The sequence below is a fragment of the Lycorma delicatula genome, chromosome 5 (genome assembly GCF_047948215.1).
Source record: "Lycorma delicatula isolate Av1 chromosome 5, ASM4794821v1, whole genome shotgun sequence".
In the NCBI taxonomy this organism is placed as follows: Eukaryota; Metazoa; Arthropoda; class Insecta; order Hemiptera; family Fulgoridae; genus Lycorma; species Lycorma delicatula.
Window position 1 is genome coordinate 15,560,224 of NC_134459.1, and position 23,778 is coordinate 15,584,001.

Genomic DNA, 23,778 nt, shown 5'->3' on the forward strand with positions numbered 1-23,778 from the left:
CAAAATGTGGTCTAGACATATCAAAGGATTTAGGAGCGCAGTTAATGGTAGTCAAATTACGATATTATATTCTATATATATATATATATACATATAAAAGGTTGCACAGAAAGTACGCAAAATAATTTAAAGATAGTGGGAAAAAATGGATACAGCAGTGAATAAATAAGCAATACATTTATCTTAATAGTGTAATAACTTACTTTAAATTTGTAAACAGAAGGGAAAACTTTCAGTGTTGGAGTATTTTGGAGACGGAGTTCCTCTAAATTTTCCAGTCCCTTTGTAGGAAGACGGGTTATCGCCGTTTGGGATAGATCCCTGTAAAAAAAAGAGAATAAAACGTATACCTATGTATTTTTATAGTTTTTAGAATAGGTTTATTTCGAAATATATAAGAAAATTGATGCGCATTCAAATTCTAATAACGGTATATATTTTTTTATTATGTAGGATATTATATGATATGAAATAATGATATATATATTTCTTACAATATTCTATATCAGTAACTATATATAGTTATTATACAGCGGAACTTAGAGTAAAATATTTATTTCTTACACTAAATTAGGCATAATGTTTGTCTACAAGTTTTATTTATCATAAAAGGAGGCTTATTATGCTTCAAGAAAAATTAACATCATGTTTAAGGTTAAATTCTTAGTGTATAATCTTCCAAATTAAAATTTTTTAATTAGATTTTTATGTTCGATTTTTATTTTACCGGCAGTAGCTACAGTATTGTTGCTGTAGCAATACAAACTGCTACAGATCAAACTGATCTGTCAAATGATGTATAATTAAGATTTTTATTTATTCAATCTGTTCTTAAATCTTCTAAGTAATTATACATAAATCGGATTCGAATTCACTAGTACTAAACATAGTGAGTAGTATAGAAATATCATGTTGACCTTTGACCCCAGATAAAATTTTTACGGTTGAACCCGAGGTCATGTTTTCTGGGATGAACATGTGTTTCTAGTTAAATCTACAAGCTGAATGAGTGGATTTACTGTTAAATGCATAGTAAACCACGGTATTGAGATATCTCTAAAATTACAACAAATAACCAACATTCAAAATGACGATTGAACTCGAGGGTTTCTTTTCACGAGTTTATCCGAATAATTTAAGAATGGCCACTTTCAATGATGAATGTGTGTTCACGTTAAATTTACATGTTGAACAATTTTGATTTACTGAAAAATTCACAGTAAAACATATGTTTTAAAATTTAATTAATTATTTTCTTTATTGCAATACCATGTTTTAAACGCTTTCCCAGAATTTTGACAAATTTTTTAGTGTTAAAAAAACCTGTATTTGTACTGATAATTAGTTTAAAATTGGTAAAAATACCATACGAATAGTTATCGTTTATTTTTTCGTAACATACATCTATTAATATGCTTCTGGGCATGCGCAGTAAAACTATAATTACGTTAAGTAAAGATTAAAGATGAATGCTATTGTATTATCTGTCTAAACTAATATATAAAAAAAAACATCTAATTATGAATGATTAACTGATGGTATAGGGACTCCCCTGATGTAATAGACACTCTATTGTATGTTAATACTATAAAATACATTTATAAAAAACTATGAATTGTGATGTAGAAGCTGTTTGATCAATAAATTTACTGTATGTTGCGGCTTTATATGAAATTATTTTAGTCTCGCCAAATCTAAAGGAACACATCTACAATAACGAATTAAATGTTTTCACCCCGTTTTCGCTGAAAGTAATGATGACCGATCGATGCAGAACCTCATTATAGTTTTTCTTAAATTTAAAAGATGAAGGAGTAGATTTATTGAAAAATTGATAGTGAAAAGTAGGTTTGAAGTGAATTGACATATGCGAATTTTGCTCGCGCTAGTATCTCGAGAACGGTTTGACCTAAATGCATGGGACTAGGACCTATCGTTCCGGGTGATCGCAAAGTAGTCTGTACATACAGACTTTCAAAATCGCTTTAAAAATGGCCTAGGACGCACCGTTTTAAAGATGGCCCTTTTTTTATTTAATGAAAGATATGTCTGAGAAATTCCGTTTCTTATGTATTATAAAAATAAAATAACATTAGCTGTCAATAAATAGCTATTACAACTATAAAAAAATAAAAATTCACAACACCCGCTTTCCCTGAAAGTAATGTTGACTTACATCATCATCATCATCTTAAATGAAAAATTAATCATGCTGTTTGCAGTTAAAACATATCTTTTACTATGAATTTTTCAGTAAATTAACTGCTTCAACATGTAAATTTAACGTGCGCACACATTTATCATTGAAAGTAGCCGTTTTTTTAATGTATTCGAATAAACCCATAAAAAGAGACTGTCGGGTTCAATCGTTTGTTTGATTGTTGGTTGTTTTTTTGTAATTTTAGAGGCATCTGAAACCCATGTTTTACTCTATATTTTGCAGTAATTCCACTCTTTCAGATGTAGATTTAACTAGAAACGCATGTTCATCGTAGAAAACATGATCTCGGATTCAATCGTCAAAATTTGGTCTGGGGTCAAAGGTCAACATGACTTTTGAACCTGAGGTTTCTATACTACTATAGTGCGTTTAGGATATTTCATCTGATCAATTACAGCTCTATACGCAGACGACACGGCATATTATTATGAATCCGGAAGTGTAGATTACGCGATCGAGAGAATCCAAAGGCAATTGGATCTAGTAGAGCCGTGGCTCGATATGTGGAGAATCAAGGTCAACGGTGAAAAATCGGTGGCAGTGATGTTCACGTACAAGACACGTGCTCCAGCCAGGCAGCTGGAAATCTCAGGAGAGAAAATCCCCTTTGGGAAAACAGTTAAGTACCTGGGAGTAGTCCTGGACAAACGGCTTACCTTAGGAGAACTTGTTAAATATGTGACCCAAAGGGCAAAGGCCGTCAGGGCCTCACTATACCCAGTACTGAACAGTGCCAGTCCATATCCACTGGCGACCAAATTGCTCATTTTTCGGCTATACGTCCTGCCTATTCTAACATATGCTTACCCGGCATAGGTTTGTTGAACACGCTTCAAACGAAATTAGAAGCCGTCTAAAACATAGCGTTGCGGACGATATTTGGAGCACCGTGGTTCATCAGAAACGTCACTCTTCGCTACGATGCGGGACTACACACCGTACCCGTGTGGGGGGGGGGGGTGCAGGCACGTAGACTGTTCGAGAGAGTGGCCGTGTACGAACACAGCCATCTCCAGGACATCTGCCGAGAGGACCGTACTCGACAGGGTATAAGAAAACGGCATCATGCTGTATTAAACGAACCACCGTGAAGAGGCGGTACGAGAGTAAAAAAATGACAAACGAGGCTTAGGAGCCTCTGTATCGCGTAACCTATAAATGAAAACCGCGCGAAAATTTCGGCCGCAAAAGTGACCGTTTTTTTTTCGCAATTAAATTTTGTTAAAACTATAAAAAGCTGGACATCACCCCACATCGTCCCACAAAGAGACCACAATTTCAATTAGTCAGCATATGCAACTCTCTCCGGAGAACGGGGCGCATTTCTCCCTTCAAATAACTAGGGCTCCGTTAGGGGCACTCCTGCTAGCCCGTAGGTTCTGGTATCGAAAGGACTTCAGCGGATGGACTGAAGGGGAATCACGACGGGAATACTAAGCTCAAAAGCTTAGTCTCTCACGGTCAGAACCAGTAAATAAATTTCACGCTGGTCCATACGGATAGGAACGCAAATTAACAAATCCGTCCAGAAATAAAACTTAAAATTTATAACCGATGAAATCCGCCCGATAATAGAAAGATACAGCAGCAAGGGACATTGTCCAGGCTCTGGGATCTGTAGGGAGAAATATTGAAACTCCCGTCATTCTTGCGTTCCGTTCCGTTCCTGATCAATTACCCTTTGGAAACTAAGACTCAACATGACGAATGAGAGTTTGTTAACCTAGAATCAACGTATCGTGCATTCTTTATTCTTACTCCTAAAACGGCCATAATTTAAACTAAATATATTTATATTAAAACGAACACCTCATTTTTGTTTTTTTTTTATCCTTAATTAGTGAAATTTTCCTTGACAGAAACCTTTCAGTGGCTCTAAATGCTAAGGTTGAAAAGAAATGGTTTTGAAAATAATCAGTTTTTAATTAGCGGATTTAGGTCTATTGCTGCTGTAGCAGTATAGCTAAAAGGAAAAGTATGTTGGCCATAGCCATTGGCCAAAATTTTGGGTATTGGTGTTCATGAAAATGTTCACATTTCAAGATCCCTTAGTCTAAAAAATACAAAAATTATAAAAATTTCCGGAAGATATACGTATGTACACACCTGTATTATCTTGTATTTTGGTTTATATCTGATGACAGGCTCGGTATAAATTGTTTGAAAATGGTTTCAAATATTACTATATTTGAGGAGTTAATGGTATTAGATTTTGTACAAAATTAAAAAAGGGGAGTGGATAGTTTTCGCCATTTTTAACTTTTGACATTTTGTATAAAATTGTCCATAAAATTGAGCTTTATACATTAATACCTATTAAGGTATTTTATATTACAAAGTTTTAAGTAAATCAAATGTAGAGGGGAGATATTCAAGATTATTTCTGAACAATCTTTTTTTATCTTATCTCGAAAACCGTTTACCAAATAGTAGAATTTTGGTATAAATATTTCACTGTATAATTCCAGATTTGGGATGATTTTCGACCATCGGACAAAGGAGCATCATGGTACCCATGTATATACTCTTTATTAAATAATAAAATTGCATCAAACTAGCCCGATTTATGAAAGTAAATAATTATTCCTATAAATAAAATGGTATTTCAAAAAAATACAAGGGGCTAAATAGGTTTATTAAATTAAACGATTTTTATTTTTAAAGTTTAATTTTTAAGATTGATAAGCAGTTGATTTGATCAACATTGAAGACGACCTGTTGACTTTCTAAAAAAGATGTCTCATTGAACCCGCCATAAGAATTACATTATTTTTTTGGAATTTTTTAAACTGATATTTTATCTGTTTTCAAGTTGAGGTTGTTATTGAAAATGTTATTTGAGGTAGCTATCGAGGAAAAGAATCAATGGGACCAAAGTTTTTTGCTAAAAGAATATTTACTTTTTTTTTACAAGTGCGACCCATAATATACCAAGAATTTTTATTTTTTTCTCAGGTTTACTTATAATACTGCATAATTTAAAAATATTTAATTTGATCAAGAGAGTCAGATCGGACCCAAATATTTTGTACATCTTCGATGGTGCATCATGCTTAAAATAGTACTCGGTTCGACTTTATTGACCGACGATAATCTTGCTTTGATTCAAGTAGTGTCAATTTCTCCGTAGGACGAAAAGAGACCAGGAATCTTGGTACCGATTCCAGTCGTATGCTATATCATATGCAGTGACGGTTGGGCGTAACTATGGGGATTCTGAGGATAAACTGGAAAAGATGTCGTACCAAAGAACTTCTTGTCCAAAAAATAGGCAAGGCGAAAATTTATTAAAGTGTTCGCGAAAATCTGCTGATGGCTAGATTTCTTAAAAGTGTTACGTGGAACACCGATGGCCTAACTAATCAAAGGGAGGAGTTTGAGGATCTCATCCTAACTGAATTCTTCGATGTCATCCTTATCTTGGAGATACACTTCAGTGATCGGAACTATTTTCGGCTTCAAGGATGTACTCTGTATATCCAGATGATAGGGCACATGGAGGTACTGTGGTGCTTATTAAAAGTTCCTGAAAACATCACGATCTCTCTGGATTCAGCATGGATCAAACTCAGGCGACCTCAGTTGAAATCGTGAACTGGATGGGGCCTATTACATATAATATTCTCCTCGCCAAACGATCACGGATGAATTATTCTCGGAGTACTTTGCATATTTTGCGTCCGTCGGACGTTGATCCCACTGTGAGGAAAGTGTCTCAGATTGTGATGATTTCGTTACCGGGTAAACCTGGTATTCGTACAGATCGATAAGCCTACTATCGAAATTGTCTGAGAAGCTGTTTTTTTAAAAGACTGTGTCCATCCTTAGAACGAGAAAATATTATAATATGACAATCATTATAGAGACACTGTTGTTACCGCGGATCGAAATTCATAGGTATCTAGAATTGCCTTATGTCCACGAGGAAATCAAGCAGTTCGGTTCTCATTCACAAATAACGGCTAGAAAATCTTATGAAATCTGTAGCGCTGAATCTGGTAGACAACAGTGAGGATGTCCAGCAATTCAAACACCTCAAACTCCAGTGACTTGGGTGGGCGTGACATCCCTTAAATGATGAGTATCACCTCTATGCGTAATAAAGAGCCTAAATTCCTTTCATAAGCTAATTATATTACTGTTTTGATTTTATTTTCCTTTGTCTTGTAATACTATTGGATATTTTGTTTTTTTTGTTAGGGTTTTACGAACTTTTTTACTTTTAATGAAATGAATCTGTGCAAGTGCGTTTATAAAAATGAACTATAATAACAAATAAATTTTGATAAAAAAAAAAGATTGTATTTTAATTTCCTAGATATTACTATTTAAAATTTTTGTTATAGAGTTTATAGCCAAATATAATGAAGAGTATCAATAAAATAAAATTATCTCATAGTTTAATTTTTAAATTCCACTTTAAAAATATTCCTAATTGCTGATATTAATGGTTCGTTTCATATAAACCAATTGAATAGTATGTTACGTAATAGTGGACATAGTAGATACAATAATATTAATAATCAAATAATTGAACATAAATCTAATACTGTTAGACCTATTTAATGGAGTTAATTGGGTATTGCGGGTTTAACTTATTCGATACAGCAATCTTCGGTTACGATTACACACCATGACCTAACAAAGTTTAGATATACATGAAATTCGAATATTTCCGTACATTAAAAGATATTAACTTAAATATATGTAAATGTGATACTAGATTATAATTAGCTTAATTAATTAAGTATAATTTCATTTTAAAATATGCTCTGGTAAAAATTTATATATATATATATATATATATATATATATATATGTGTGTAGAGAGAGAGAGAGAGAGAGAGTGAGAGAGAGGAGAAAGAAAGTAGGTGAGCGTCCCAGGGAGGGAAGCTCTCCTAGGAAGGGAATTTTAATTATCTTAGACTAATTTAAAGGACTGATTCAAGGTATTAAAACAAAAACAAAAAAAAACAATTCTCAAGAAATTCAAATTATATTTTATAATTATATAAGATACAGTCTTATAATTATATCTTAAAAACTGATTGATATATTTTAATGAAATGTGGTGTGTACTCATCAATATCTTTAGATTTAATATGATTGAAAACCATAATATTGAAAATTCCAAAATGGCGGCTATTTAAATTTGTAATTAATTGCTCTGATGCTGGCCCTATCGTAGCTTCTGCAAAAACTGCAAACTGCAAACTGCATTGGATCTAATTAACGAATGGCTAGCTAGATGGAAGATAAAGATTAATTCGGCCAGTCTACGCATGTTACATTTACAATGAGAAGGGTGACGAGTTAAAATTAATGGCGTTTTTATCCTGCAAGATTACAGCTTGCGATACCTAGGACTGCATCTGGATCGCCGTCTGACGTGAAGGATTCATATCAGGAAGAAAAGGACACAGCTTAACATTAAGTTGTTAGGTAGAGGACCGCGACTATTATTACTTAACAACAATTGCTGTTCTCAGCGGTCCTGAAACCGATTTGGTCCTACTGAATCCGACTATGGGATATGACAAGTGATATTAACATTGAAGTGGTACAGAGATTCAAGAACAAACTATTGAAAAATATAACAGAAGTTCCGTGGTTTGCAAAAAAAATACTGGAACACGAGATTGCCAACCTTTCGAGAGGAGATTCATTAAAAGATATACAAGAGATTTATATTAAAAATTAAAAAGTACGAGCAAAAAAAAAATATTGCAGAATAACATTGTTCTTTAATATAGGATAATTACTAATAAAGGACAATTAAAGAGCTTACGAGTGACAATTTTGTATATAGTATAATTTTTATTTTCAAATTTTTTAATTTATATCTTTATATATATATATTTCTTGTGTGCGTGTGTATGAAAGTGAACTCTTCCTAAACGGCTGGACTGATTTTGATGAAATTTTGTGTGTGTGTTCAAGGGGATTCGAGAATGATTTATTCACAATTTGGTCCACTGGAAAATGTTTTTTTTAATTAATTTTTTATCTATAAGTAGTTGTTGATTTTGGAATGTTTTACATAGGATCAGGCAGACTACACTACCATCGCAGTATCGAATATTCAACAATATTCTATTTTAATTTTAGTTTGTCCCGACAATTGGTGCCGCGATCAAATTGAGAAAAATATTTCGTATTTTTGTGTTATTATTGTGTTACAAAAAATCGCGAGGAAGCAGTTTTTTAATAAATAAGAGGTTAATAAATCAGATGGAAATGTAAACAAAGGAAAACCAATCAGATCAATGCAAGATGGCCGTTGTCACAAAGAGCCCGTATGGCCGTTGCCAATGTAAACAAAATCACAACTGATTAAGTAACAAGTAGGCAGCACTGCGATCGCGTTTAGAATTGTGCGCGTATTGAGAAATATTATATTATTATTTATTGAAATAACGTTTTAAAGTGTAATTAAAAAATATAAATTGTGCAAATTTGTAAGGTACAGTATTGAAGTGAAAATGTGTTTTTAATTTATTTATGTGTTGTTGGTCTTGGGATGGTTAAGGTTCACAATTGGGTCCGGTAGGCAGCGTGTGGGTCCGGTAGGCAGAGCTGCGATCGTGTTTTAGAAATTTTTTTTTAATTTTTGGTTTATCAGTAAATCCCAGTAGTTGGTGCTGCGATCGGTTTCTAGGAATTTTTTTATTTTGTTGCTTTTTCGGATATCAGTTACTTGCGTCGTAGCTTAGTGTTATTCTTACATTAAAATTCGTATTTAGAAAATAGTTTGAATTAAATCCGATAGGTAGTGCTGTTCTGACAATTTGATTTATTTACATTCTGAATTTTTATAAAGTTAAAGGTGAAATTTTAGAAGGTTCCATAATGTTTTGTAAGTTTCTTAATGTTCAGTATTAATTGTAATGATTTTGCAGCCACAACACTTTTCGTTAAAAAATTATTTTCCACCGAATACTGTGATTAGAGAGTGGTGTGAATTAAATCCGATAGGTAGTGCTGTTGTTTTGCCGTTTGGATTTATTTACATTCTGACTTTTATAAAGTGAAAGGTTAAATTTTGTTAAATTGCTAATGTTCAGATTTTTAAGGTTTTATGAAACTTTCAATTGTTGTCATTTAATCTCTATGTATACTCAAATCTAGCAATAGCGAAGCATTGCCGAGTCTGCTAGAATTGCGCGCTTATTGAAAATATTATATTATTATTTATTGAAATAACATTTTAAAGTTTAATTAAAAAATGTACATTGTGTAAATTTGTAAGGTGCAGTATTGAAGTGAGTATTTTACATGATTTTTCATGAATTTTAATGATGTATACACGTGCATTCAGTAACAATCAACGTAACCTACAAATTTAAATTGTCAGTTCTCATTTGATTCTATGCAACTTATGAAGTATTGAACGGCTCTTTGAAAATAAAAATTTAAGTTTGTAAAATAAATTATAACATTTATAAAATTAAAATATAAGTTACTTATAATATAGTTTAAAGTATATTTAAAAAATTGAATTTATAATGTTTTAGATGATTCATTTTATAAAAGGTTTTCTAAAATTATGTTTAATTTACAATTATCTAAAATTTGGTAAAATAGATGTTAAAATAAAGAATGAGAAAAATGATAAAAATTTTTACTAAAATTTTAACTACGTTGCTTTTTTATAGTGATTTTAATTTTTTTATTAATTGATTAATTAAGCTGTTTCATGGTTATGAAACATCAAAATTATTAAATAAAAAAAAACAGTATGTAGGAGGTAATTTTTTAGAATGATGTTAAGTGAAAATTAGTAGTAATGCAGATGAAAATTTATTAATTATATTAATTATTAATTTTACGACGTTTCGATTTTTTAATTCAATTTTCATCGGACATCTCAATATTTAGTGAAAATAAATATTAACCTTACTACACATAATTAATCAATAAACCCATTACAATAATACAATAATCACAAACTGATAATATCATACTAATAGTCATTTTAATGAAATTTGAGACACATTCCTGCTAATTTTAACTTAATAAAGTTACTTATATTTATGTGTGTGCATTTATTACAGAATAATGCCGCGTCAGGACAACGTCTGTCGGGTCCGCTAGTAAACATATATATATAGCCCATTCGTTCTCAAAGCGTTCTCAAGGCTTTGTGAGCGCTGGAGGCCTTCAGGGGGCAGTGGAATGCCCACAAAAAATTGGGGACTTTCACCTGAAAGTCCCCAATTTTCTGGGTCAAGGAAGACGATGGCTGATTAAAAAAAATAAAGGCAAAAATTATGTTTTCCTGATATTTCAAAGAAAAATGAAATACCTACTGCTCTAGTACAAAAAATTAAAGGTACGTAGGTAAAATTAAAGGTACCTATACTTTAGGATGAAAAATGATTGTATTCAAACTGCTTTAACTTTGCAACCAGAGGCTTACAAAGACGAATAAAAAGAATTAAAACTTTAACACCTTCCTTACTTTTTGACAGTCTATTTCAGATTTGAAAACTTTTCAAATTAAAAAAAAAACCTTATGTTGATAATACATGACTTCCTTTTACGCCTATTAAATTACATTTACACATTTTTTAAAAAAAATGTGTATATTAAAGATAAAATTTTATTTCATTAAAAATTTCTGATAGTTTTTATTTTTTTTTGTTGTTATTGAATTCATCGTATTCTTTTTGCAAAGAGAGGTTAATAATTAATTATTAATAAATAAATATATTTAAATTAAAAAAAAAAGTTAAAAAAAGAAGATGAAGTCTGATTCAAACCGATGTGCCTTCCCTAAGATACAAATATTTCATTAATTAAAATTTTATTTGGCTATAACTTTAGAACCAAACGAAATATACCACTTACGATATATCGTTGAAAAGCTCTCAATGAGGGCTTATTACGGCAGTTATGAAAAACTCCAAAATCCAAAAACCCATTTGGATTTTGGGCTTTTTTGGATCAGTTTGGTTCAGTCGATTGCAATCAAAAGGGGAGGTTCACAGTTAGATGTCAGTTACAACAATCCTAAATTCAAAATTTCAACATCCTACGGCTAATCGTTTTTGAGTTATTTGAGATACGTACGTACAGACGTCACGCTGAAACTAGTTAAAATGGATTCAGGGATAGTTAAAATGGATATTTCCATTGAAATCTGGAAACCGAAATTTTTCGCGAATATTTCCATTTCGTAAATGAAAGTAAAAATCAGTGAGAAGCAAAGATTTTTAAAAATTTCAAAGTTTTTCTTCGTGTTTGATCGAGCGCATGCGGGAAACGAATTTTTTTTTGTAAACCGCAATTAAATCGTTTAGAAGCTTAAGACTTTAGCTTTAATTTCTTGTTTTGTATATCTCTACGATTTTTCTAAACCGAAATATTCCACTTTAAAGAGAAGAGGCCACTTTTGTCTTTAATGTTGCATATTTCTCGATCTAAGCAACATATTGACATAAATAATTCGGAAATTAAAGGATTTTGATCTAGCTGATCTAGCTTTAATGACAAATTGTTAGTTCTTTAATGTAGTGTTGCAGTTTTTGACTTTTTTCAATTTGTTCTGAGGTATTGAAATCTTTAAAGATTGAGACTGCAACTCGCTCTAAGCTTAACCCAAGGTATGACAATACCTTGGGTTACCTTTAATGTTTTTAAAAGCGCATCTTAAAAACAGAAATTGCAGTTATTATTTTTAACAGATTGTAATATTAAAAATTTTGAGGGTGTTAGAAGACTTTTGATTCTCAATCTGGGAGGTGGACGGTAATCTGGGACATTCCCGGTAACGTAACTATTCTAACGCGACATTAGAAATCTAAATCGGTTCAGCCGTTGAGATGCTACGATGGAACATATATACGTATGTACACTTTAAATACAGTACACTCCTTTTGGAGCATTCGTGTAAAAATGAGATTAAACAAACATGTAAACTGGTTTGCGATTAAACTCCTGGATAACAGAGAAAAGACGTTAGGCGCCTAAAGCAAACCAACTATCCTCGGGTGTTGTGCATCATCAACATTTTTCATTTCGTTTCGCCACTTACTCATGTTGGTTCTTTGATTAGTTTTTTTGTTTAATTGTGTGATTGGTTTTATATTTTGAACTTTGGACTTTGGACTTTTTCAGTGGAAACTTCTTTCTTTATATTTTTTGTTTTTAAATTTAACTATGGTTTGATAAATTGGAACCTTTTGTAAATCAAACTCTGAGGAAAAAAAATTATTTGCTTGGTAAATATTATTTTTGTCAAATTATCTTTTATTAAATAAAATTTTAAACTTTTTATTGTGAATAAAATGATATTCCATTTGATCAGATCAGTTGATAAACCGATTTTAGATATCTGTAAAATTGTTATAAATTGATCGTAAAAATTACGCAGTTTGATAATTTTGTCATAACAGAAGGCTTAAAATATATAAAATTATATTTAAATATATTTAAAATATAAAATAAAATATAATTCAATAAAAACTATTTTAATATGTTCAAAATTTAAATTACCGATATTTGGGAATTTTCAAGGGCACAAATTTTAACTGATTTATTTTTTAGGTGTTGTTGGATACATGTCCAGCAAATTTCAATAAATGATCCCAGTCCGATCTTAAGATATAATCTTTATTGAAATAACACAAAATGGTAGAAAAAGAAAATGAACTAAGAGAATTTGACAGATGAATATTTTTTGATATCGTGATTATAACTGCTCGTTTAAATTCGGCCAATAGCTGTATATTAGATAAATGAATTTAAAAAAATATAAATAAAACGTATATGAAAATAAATTTTACATAATATAGGATGGTAATAGAGACAAACAAATTAAAAAATTGTTTATTTTTTTATGAAAGACGATTATTATGAATTTTCTTTGGGAGAAATTAAAATTAAACTATTATTTATATAACAAAAAATGTCTAGTTGTATTATAAAACTAGACTAGACTTGTTTCGCATCCTTATTATATAAGTGATAAAAGGAACGTGACTTTCCGATTATTAGCTTTTAAGATTTCAGTACTGAAAACAGACTAATTACGTCTTTTAATCAAAGAATAAGTCGTAGCATTTTACAACTATGAGTACATTCTAAAAAATAATGGATCGTTACAGACATCATTGTTTTGGTAATTATAATTTAAATTTTATTTTTATTTTTTGTAGTACTTTTTAAATGACTTTTTTAGTTTTATTTGCTAAATAAAATAATTAGAAAGTACTGTAATGTCAGTCTTAAATTTAAAATGAAAGTTGATTTAAAATGATGAGCTGTGTAATATATTTCAATATAAATAAAACTTTTCATACACCATATAATACGTAAAAATATATTTTTTAATCCTATTTGAAGTGTTATTTACTGATGTAAACAACTTCTCTTTGAGTTTTGTCATTGTGAAAAACGTTTTTCATTTTCTTGTTTAATAGAATTTACATGTCATTGGTTTTTTTTTTTGCTTTCACTTGAAGATAAATTATTATATCATATAAAGATTCCATCTTTAGATTTTAATAATTTTTTTTTGTATTTGATGTTCCAAAGCCCAGATGTATGAAAATTGTGAAATTGAGGAATAGTTCAATGAAGTTTAATTTGATTTTAATCATATTTTATTTACTTGTAATAGTTTAAACAATACAAAATTTAAATTGATTCAGTTAACCAGAGAAAATGTATTTAATTAAGATATCTCGAAATTTAAATAATTCAGATTTATTTTTAGGTCCCCTTGGATTTCAAATTACCGAGGTGTACTAAGTAAACAAATTCCGATAATGAATCGCATAACTTTCTCGGCTACTTTGATGAAGTAGAAAGGGGGTGAAATTTTTTTTCAATTTTTTTCATGAAATTCTAAGAGAAAGGGTTGCAAAAGAATTAAGATTTTTACTTTTTAAACGCAATGGGTAACTTGCAAGATGGATTTAAATTAAAAATAATATTTACAGACACAAAGTCCGAGATTAAATTTATAGGAGAAATATCTCGTCCTTGAATCAAGGAGGACAGACTGTCTCCTCTTTTCTTTAGTGTATTCTTGTAAAAGATGATAAGAGAATGAAGGAAAGGTTTCCAAGATAAAGGCCTGAAGCAAGTCAAATTGGTATACGCAAAGGAAATTCTGAACATTGATCGGCTGGACTTTTCAGATGATCTCGTTATTTAGCAGAAGATATAGAAACGCCAAAACAACTAAATTTTCTGAACGGAATGACCAAAAAGGCAGGCTTACAAATTTTCATAGGAAAACAGAGTATATGATAAATATTGAGAGGTTGTTACGGACAGAGCTCGGAGGAATTGAGAAGACGTACAAATTTAGGTATTTGGGTGAAATTATCCAATAAAATGGAGTGTACAAGGAAGCAAACATCGTCAATAAAATTTTCAAGTCTTATGGCCTAAAGTAGGACGTGTATAATAAGAACGGATGGCCAAGATTAGACACTCATAACGGTAATCCGATCAGGAGTTTTATATACAGCAGGATGCGTAGCTGTGAACCAAGGAGTAATAGATTAACTGGAATGTGTAGAAAGACGGATTCTAAGGAGAATCCTAGAGCCCATAAAAACCTACCAGGATAAAAATTAAGAAAACATAGGTAACATCACCGGGAGTTGGATTGAATCACAGAAGCGATATGTAAGCGAAGACATATGACTACCCTGTACGGATATATGACTAGAATTTACGAAGACAATTTTTGGCAAGTGTAATGGTGAAGAGACGAACTAAATGATACAAGCAAGATAAAGAAGATCTAAGGGTAACAAACATAAATATGATGGATTTAAAAGACGGAAGGGTGCTTAGAACAAAATTTTACTTCAAACGGATTCAGAAGGGGAGCTAAAAAACTAGTCAGAGGTTAGCTGTTCTACGTGACCGTTGTCGAAAAAAATAAATTAAAAAATATCGTTTGTAACCACATATCATTGAAGCAGGATGTGTAAAACGTTTTTATAGTAGTTTGAAGGCCTATTGGTACTAGAAATATTGTAGAAAATATAGTTGTAAAAACTCCCATTAACAACTTTTCTGAAGCAAGATATAGACTTATTTTTTTTTTAATATTAAATAATCATTTTTGGTAATTTGTGATATCGATAAAAAAACTTTTGCAAGAAAGTTTTCTTTTTGCTAAAATGCCCAAATAAAGAGTTGAAATTTTATTTTGGCCGAAACACCTCCACCCCTTTTTTCATTTTTTTTCAAAATCTGAACATTATTTCCCCTCCCCCCTCACTGAAGATTGTACTTGCCTATTAAGTTTGACGAAAATCGATTAACGGGTACAGTGGCCAACATATATACAAGATTTCTTGGACTTGAGAGTACTGCAATAAAAAAATCCCCCCTCCACAGATTATTTAAGATTTATTTAAATATATATTTTCATAATATATATTTAAAGTTATTAAATCTTTTTTTTGTTAAAAATTTCTTTAAAGTCTCATTAAGGCAGAAAACTTACGTAAACACCCATTTTACTTTGCCGTCTAGCGCTATAGCTGTAGAACGGATAATATTGTAATCGGTTCAATTTGGGCATATGCTGTTTTCACCGGATCATGACATTTTGACACCTAAGGAACCCTGAAAACCCAAAAAACCGGATAGAAATTTTCTGAATGTTAATGTTAAGTGTGTGTTCGGTGTCGACCTCTAAACCTTATATCTCAGAACTACTGGACCGATTTCAACTAAACTTTGTCAGATTACTTCTATATACCCACCGGATTGGTCTAGTGGTGAACGCGTCTTCCCAAATCAGCTGATCTGGAAGTCGAGAGTTCCAGCGTTCAAGTCCTACTAAAGCCAGCTATTTTTACACGGATTTGAATACTAGATCGTGGATACCGGTGTTCTTTGGTGGTTGGGTTTTAATTAACCACACATCTCAGGAATGGTCGAACTGAGAATGTACAAGACTACACTTCATTTACACTCATACATATCATCCTCATTCATCCTCTGAAATATTATCTGAACGGTAATTATCGGAGGCTAAACAAGAAAAAGAAAGAAAGGAAATTACTTCTATATGTGTGGCATTGATGCCATTAAATTCTCAACTTAAAAGGTCATGGGTGAGGCTGTAGAGCAAGGTCACCCTCAGTATCTCGAGATTTCGCCTAATTAAGGTCATATTTTTTTAAGGCACATTTATTAACAATTAAAATATAAAAATATTTCCAAAAAAAGTTTTGCAAAATCGCACTTCCAATCCAAAAATGCTCTGAACTAGTGGCTAAGTGGTTGTACTTTCTTTTTCCTGTTTACCCTCCGATAATTGCCGTTCAGATAATATTTCAGAGGATGAATGAGGGTGATATGTATGAGTGTAAATGAAGTGTAGTCTTCTACAGTCTCAGTCAGGTCAACCATTCCTGAGATGTGTGGTTGAAACCCAACCACCAAAGAACACCGGTATCCACGATTTAGAATTCAAATTCGTGTAAATATAACTGACTTTACTAGGATTTGAACGCTGGAACTCTCAACTTTAAGTGGGTAAACTGCGTGAATAGTATTCCCTGTCGCCACAAGGAGCGTTAGTGTAGCACCAACGTGCTAAGTTGTTTGTGCATGTGTGTGTAAGCCGCGTGACTGGAAAGCCCTACAACTATGTTGTCAGGTTTTTATATTTACTGATTTGTATACTTTCCCATTTTAGCTATAGTTGCAATAGCAGCATATATTGCTATAGCCGGAAAAGTTAAATTGATAAAGTAATAAGTAAAATGAGGTAAAAATGTTATTCTTTTGAAATTTAATCATTTTTTTGATACAAGTTAGTGAATTTTTTTCTTTAGAAAATATTTAAACTGATACATGTTATATTTACTTAAATTCAATACATATAAGTACTCATTTTAATTTAACACAAATGTTACGACACTGCCAGCCTTATGTTATTTATAATCCATAACTAAGAAGATCTAGTAAGACAGACTTCAAAGATGGAATTTTTGAGTTAGGTTATCCAAATCAAATAGAGTTTTATCTAAATGGAGTCTTTTTAAATAAGAATTCTTCAAAAAGTAATGAATATATATTTCAGTATATATATATATGTAGTATATAAATATATTATTTCAAAATATATATAATATTTTAAATATTTCAAAATAATATTATTTGTTGTTAATTAGATCTCTACACATTACATGACTACGACAAACTAATTACATGAAGATTTTAATAGATTTTTCTCACCGCGTTTTCCGTACTGGTTTTAATTTTATCGTGAAGGAAAACTTAATTATCGTTTTACAATTACTTTAAATTAAATCTCCCATTTGAGAGCCAGTATATCGATATATAACTAGTGTTAGAGAACTATGTCTGTTGAACGGAAACTAAAAATTGATGAAAAGTACTGCTGAACACAGCATCGATTTTACGGTCCTAACAAGTATTTTAGGTTTCGATTAAAGAACAAATTGCTCTTAATTAAATATGCAGTAATTTTTATTAAGATCTAACTTTTAAACCTTTAAAATCTTAAAATTATAAATAAGAAAACTTGTATTTATAAAAGTGATTTTCTGTTGAATTAAAAAAAAAAATAAGTGTTTCTTTCGAAATTTATATTTTAAAATATAAGGTTTACTGAAACCGTAATAATGCACTAGAACGAGAATAATGTTGTAATCAAATGAATCATTTTAATTTAGGTGTTTTTGAAAATGTTCATTTTAATAAATTTTATTTAAAATTCAATAAACACGCTTTTAAACATTAAAACTTATACCACTTCACCGTGGCGGAATGTTAGCGTCTCTGTCTTTCATCCCTAGGTTCCAGGTTTGAATTCCGAACAGGTATGACATTTATAACATGCTACTCTAAGTACATTATCGTCCATCGGGAACTGTTATGTCGAACCATACCAAATATGTCAGTGAAAAATCGAAATATTTTGTTAAATTATTATACATTCGAACCTTCACCGGTATATGTCGACAAACACAGATAAGATCTAGTGGGATCGAACGATAATTAGAAATTGAAAAAAAAATCACTCAATACCAATCTCTAACATAAATAGATTACACAAACCCTCGTAAAAAAAGAAGTCTAAATTTAAGCCAAACATAACCTACGCTCGCTAACATCGTCTAATTAACGTTAAATATACAAATTATATATGTTTTTCTTCAACATTGGAAGCAATTAATCAAATTCAGCATGAGGGTGAAAGTTAAATAAAAATATTTTTATAAAAAAATTGAACCAAAGGAAAACCATCTGACCATTTATTTTCATCGTTATCGTTCATCCATGCACCTGATTAGCCCTTTCAATTTATAAAATGCTGAAAATTTGATTAAATATAATTCTATAAATGCGGTGAACTCCAGTGTTGTAGAATAATATATATAATTAATATATTTAAGGTTAATTAGACGAGGTTAGCAAGCGTAGGCTGTTTGACTTAAATTTAAACTACTTTTTTTTACGACGGTTTCTCGTAATCTATTTTACCTTAGAGAATGGTATCGAGTGATTTTTTTTTTTAATTTCTAATTATATTTCGACTTTCACCATGTATTTGATATGTGTCTACATTCATCGGAGAATATCAACTATTGCCACATATTGGTATATATATATATATATATGTTAACATGATACACGATAATCTAAAACACACGATTTACTGAAAATCATGTAAAATTGAGTTTAAAATTGTAAAAATAATTTATATACTAGTTTTTATTTGAGAGATGTATCTATAGAATGATCTCGAGATGGAATCTAGGAGTGAAAGCACAGATTAACTCGGTCACTGTAATGAACGTCACTTTGATAGTCTAAGAATTATAACCACTTCTATTTACCAACGAACATTTATTTTATCTATGGTGTTGTTTTCATATATGAATATTGACGATATTGTTTTTATTTTTATTCTTTCCTTCCTGTGTTTTATTTCTAGTGCTGTGTTACGTATTGAACTCTACTTGGACCCCCTCTATAGGTACTTTTCCTACATATGAACTGTTAAAACATTATATACTTATGTATATAATGAGGGATTTCCTCGGGAACCTCTCTTCAAGTAACTGTCATGACTCAAATTTACTTATAGTCGCCTATGGGATAAAGATTGTAAATTTTATGGATACACCAAAAAAAAAATCTTTTAACGTATGATATTATCCATGTTGAAAGAACTTCTTTCGTTTAGTATAGGCTTAGTTTAAATAAAGAAAAAGGAATTCTATAAACTTTCCAACTTTCCTTTTCAAAATTATGAATTTAATACGTTTTTCATTATACTTGAAAAACATTATCAAGTTAGAAAAACTTTCTAAACGTTATGAATAGGTTAAGAGGTAAACTCCGATAAAAATAATAACACTACAATTTTCTAAGCTTTTACTTTTTAACTTATTGAATAGAATTTTTATTTTTTTTCTATCTGGTATATTTTTTGGATGAAAATAGTTTCCATTTGGATTACATAAAACGAATATATTTAAAGATTTAATTATTTATCCGCCGATCTCCATGGCGGAGCGATAGCGTCTCAGCTTTTTATTCGGAGGTGCCGGGTTCGAATCCCGGTCAGGCAAGATATTTTTAATAAGCTATAATTTTCATATCCCACACACAAGTTTCAAGCTTATGTGGTATCATCAAGCAAAAAAGAAAAAAAAAATACTTAACCAGCTCAAAATATTTACCTAATTTTTTTTAACACCTTAAATTCCATAATAAAGAATCGAATTTTTAGTAATTTCTTACTATTAATTTGATGAAAATTCGTTGAAGAATTTAATTTATTGTTATGACTTCTTTAAAGAAGTAAAGGAAGTATTGTGATCTCGAAAAATTTCGATTTTTAGATTTCATCGGAAATATCCATTTTGACCATCCCTGAATTTATTTTGGCTAGTTTCGGCGTGTAGTCTGGACGTACGTATGTATCCATCATAACTCAAAACGATTAGACGTAGAGTGTAGAAATTTCAGATTTAGGACTGTTGAAACATCTAGTTGTGCACCTCCTCTTTTGAATGCAATCGACGAGACTAAAATGTACAAAAAGATCCAAAATCCAAATTTCTTGGATTTTCTTAATTACAGTACATCTTTTTCTTAATTACAGTAATAAGCCTTCATTAAGACTTTTTCAACGATATATCATAAGTGGTACTTATTTTCATTGGTTCCACAGTTATAGCCAAAGAAATGTCTAATTAATGAAAGATATGGATCTTACAAGGGAAGGCATATCGGTTCGAATCCGACTTCCTCTCTTTTTTTTTAAATTTAAATAAATTTATTTATTAATAATTATTAACTAATGTATGTACGAAAGTACTTCGCTAACTCAAAATAGATTAGCTGTAGAATGTTGAAGTTCTGGATTTAGGACTGGTGTAACATCTAGTTGTGCACCTCCCCTTTTTATTGCAATCGACTGGACCAAAAGTGTTCCAAAAAGCCCAAAATCCAAAAAAATTGGATTTTGGACTTTTCTTAACCGCAGTAATAACCCCTCATTGAGAGCTTTTCACGATGTGTCATAAGTGGTACTTATTTTCATTGGTTCCAGAATTATAGCCAAATAAAAGTTTAATTAATGAAAGATTTAGATCTTACAAGGGAAGACACATAGGTTCGAATCCGACTTCACTCCTTTTTTAACTTTTTTTTTTAATTTAAATTTATTGATTTATTAATAATTATTAACTTCTGACTGCAAAAAAAAACTTTTAAGATAAATAATAACAAATAATTATAATAATAAATAATAACACCAAAAAAAAATCTAAAAAAAAATCCTAACTTCTTAGTGAAATAAAATTTTATGTACTTTTCATTTTAATTCAAAATTTTTTACAGCGATTAATAATTATTAATAAATTAATATATTTAAATTTAAAAAAAATGTATACGAGTCGAATTCGAACCTATCTGTGCGTGGTTATGAATTTGACAAGTTCTTACTTACACCACCTAACTACTTGAGTGACGTGACACAACATAATTGTATAAACTAATATAAAATGCTAAAACGAATACCAGAAAAAACGTAATGCAGTGTGATGTCCACCGCAATGCAATCGTGTAACTGTCCACTTTATTAAAAGAATTGGAGGATAGTATTTCACTTTCAAACGAAATAATTTTAAATAAAGTGCAGAAAAAAATGTGTATATCTAACTAATTTAATAGACGTGCAAGGAAGTCATTTGGTGTTCTCATCAGTTTTCTTTTCTTTGATAAAAGAAGAAAAAAAGTAAATAAAAGACTATTTCATATTGTTAGAATAATAATTTTCTGCTATATAAGCGAGAAATTATTTAAACCTGAAGTTCCGTGCAAATTCCGTGTGACTTTAAAACAAATTGTTTTCAAATTTTAAAAATTATTGTTTTAAAATAAATTGAATATTTATAATTTTTTATTGATTCAAGTATGAAAAATTTTGTTCTAATCTTTATCAAACCGATTATTAATTTATGTGCTAACGTTATCCAAAAGTAACACTTATGTTTTAATTGAAATTTATTTAATAATAATTATATATAAATTATATCTCGCATAAAACGTTATGACATGAGAAATGATAACAGAATGGTAAGTATACAGTACTATTACATTTTACAGTAGTTATATAATAGTCATGTCACGCATCAAAACCAAATTGATGTATCAAAGTTCCATGGGGGACCACTATACTCGTACATTAATTATTTAGAACTAGAACATATGAGAGCGGAGGCTAGTATTATTTTAACCGTCCTCTCTAACATGATTAATATTTGCTAGTATACATTATCTAATTTACCATGCGGTAAATTATTTTAAATTTATTAAATAATTTATTTAACTAAACATATTCCAAAACATTTTGAAATAATGGTTTTAGACACAATATGGAAATAATTGTATTTAATAATTATCAGATGAAATTAATTATTTATAATTTTTAGATATAATTCTATTTATCTAATTAATCTACTTATTATTTTCATGTTGGTTGTATTTTAAAAAAAAATCTCTTTCGCCACGCTGGAAGACGGAGGTAGATTTCACTGGTGCTAAATAGGAGATAAAAAATATTTCCACCTTAAAGTTAAGAAAAACGTGAAATTTATTCAATACGACAATAGTTGGTTGCATATGAAAAAACTTGTTTAGCATACGACAAGCTTCATCTTCTTACAATTCCAGTAACATTTTGGTTATCCCTTGCCGTAAGGGTTGGTCATATCAACAAAAATTGTTTCAAACAAAAGTTTTAGGTAATGTTAAGAGGACTAATTAACACTTAATTAAACCGATTCGATACTGTGCCTATTAAGGGAGGTATGATTTTTTTGTCTTCAAAACCCTATTTTTTCCACTCCCTGAGCCAATGGTTGGTGATATCAAAAAACTTTATTTAGATAAGTTTTAAGCCCTTATCCAATAAATAGTAGGAACTTTAAAGGAATTCGATATTTTACTTAAGAAAGTTATAGCGATATTTTATTTTTACAAAAAGCCCCCCCCCCATTTCCATTCCCATGGTCCGATTTTGCCCATTAATGAACTCGACCAAGATTTTGGGTCTTTATATTTTATGCATCAATTTGAAAGTGACTGATGCAAAGTTATTTGAACTGACAGTGATTTTGGGGTCCGGGGGATGAGTAACACGAAGATATGTCGAAATTTTCCGGAAGTCGAATCATGGTACCCATTAAAATATGCTTTCTAATGAAATTTACTTAAAGATCATGGCTTGGGGATCCAGTGGATAAGTTTACTGGTTCACCATTTTCGCCACTTTAACAGTCTACGAATTATAGCTATTTTTATTTACCGATGAATATTTTTTTATTTATAGTGTTGTTTTCATATACTGGTTTAAATGACATTGATTTTATTTTTATTTAATTCTCCCCCTGTGATTTATTTCTGGTGCTATGTTAAATATTGAACTACTTTTTTCTTTCTTTTTACTGTTTAGCCTCCGGTAACTACCGTTTAGATAATTCTTCAAAGGATGAATGAGGATGATATGTATGAGTGTAAATGAAGTGTAGTCTTGTACATTCTCAGTTCGACCATTCCTGAGATGTGTGGTTAATTGAAAACCCAACCACCAAAGAACACCCGTAACCACGACCTAGTATTCAAATCCGTATAAAAATATCTGACTTTACTAGGACTTGAACGCTGGAACAACTCTCGACTTCCAAATCAGCTGATTTGGGAAGACGCGTTCACCACTAGACCAACCCGGTGGATAAATGTTGAACTACTGGACAACCTTTACAAGTGCTTTTCCTAAATATGAGATGTTGAACCTTTGTATGCTTTAATGAGGGGTTTCGTCTCTCTTCATGTGATTATCATGAATAAAATTTACTTATGTTTCTCTATGTGGTAAATACTAACTGATAGACAAAAAAAATTATAAAAAATGCTAGTACTAACAATTTACGAGAAAATTCAGTATTTCATATTATAGACTTCTACATTTTACTCGATTATATAAAAAAATTTTGATTATTTAATTTATAATGTTTAACGTTACAAATAGGATG

The 23,778-nt window shown here is 30.6% G+C and overlaps 1 protein-coding gene across 1 annotated transcript in view; it reads right to left on the reverse strand.

Annotated features, from left to right (window-relative positions):
* Positions 1-23,778, reverse strand: part of LOC142324719 (lutropin-choriogonadotropic hormone receptor-like) — a 179,342-nt gene that overhangs the window by 77,577 nt on the left and 77,987 nt on the right. Inside the window, exon 4 of the mRNA XM_075365636.1 lies at positions 204-321. Coding sequence (XP_075221751.1) covers positions 204-321 — 118 coding nt within the window. The remainder of the gene's footprint in view (positions 1-203; positions 322-23,778) is intronic.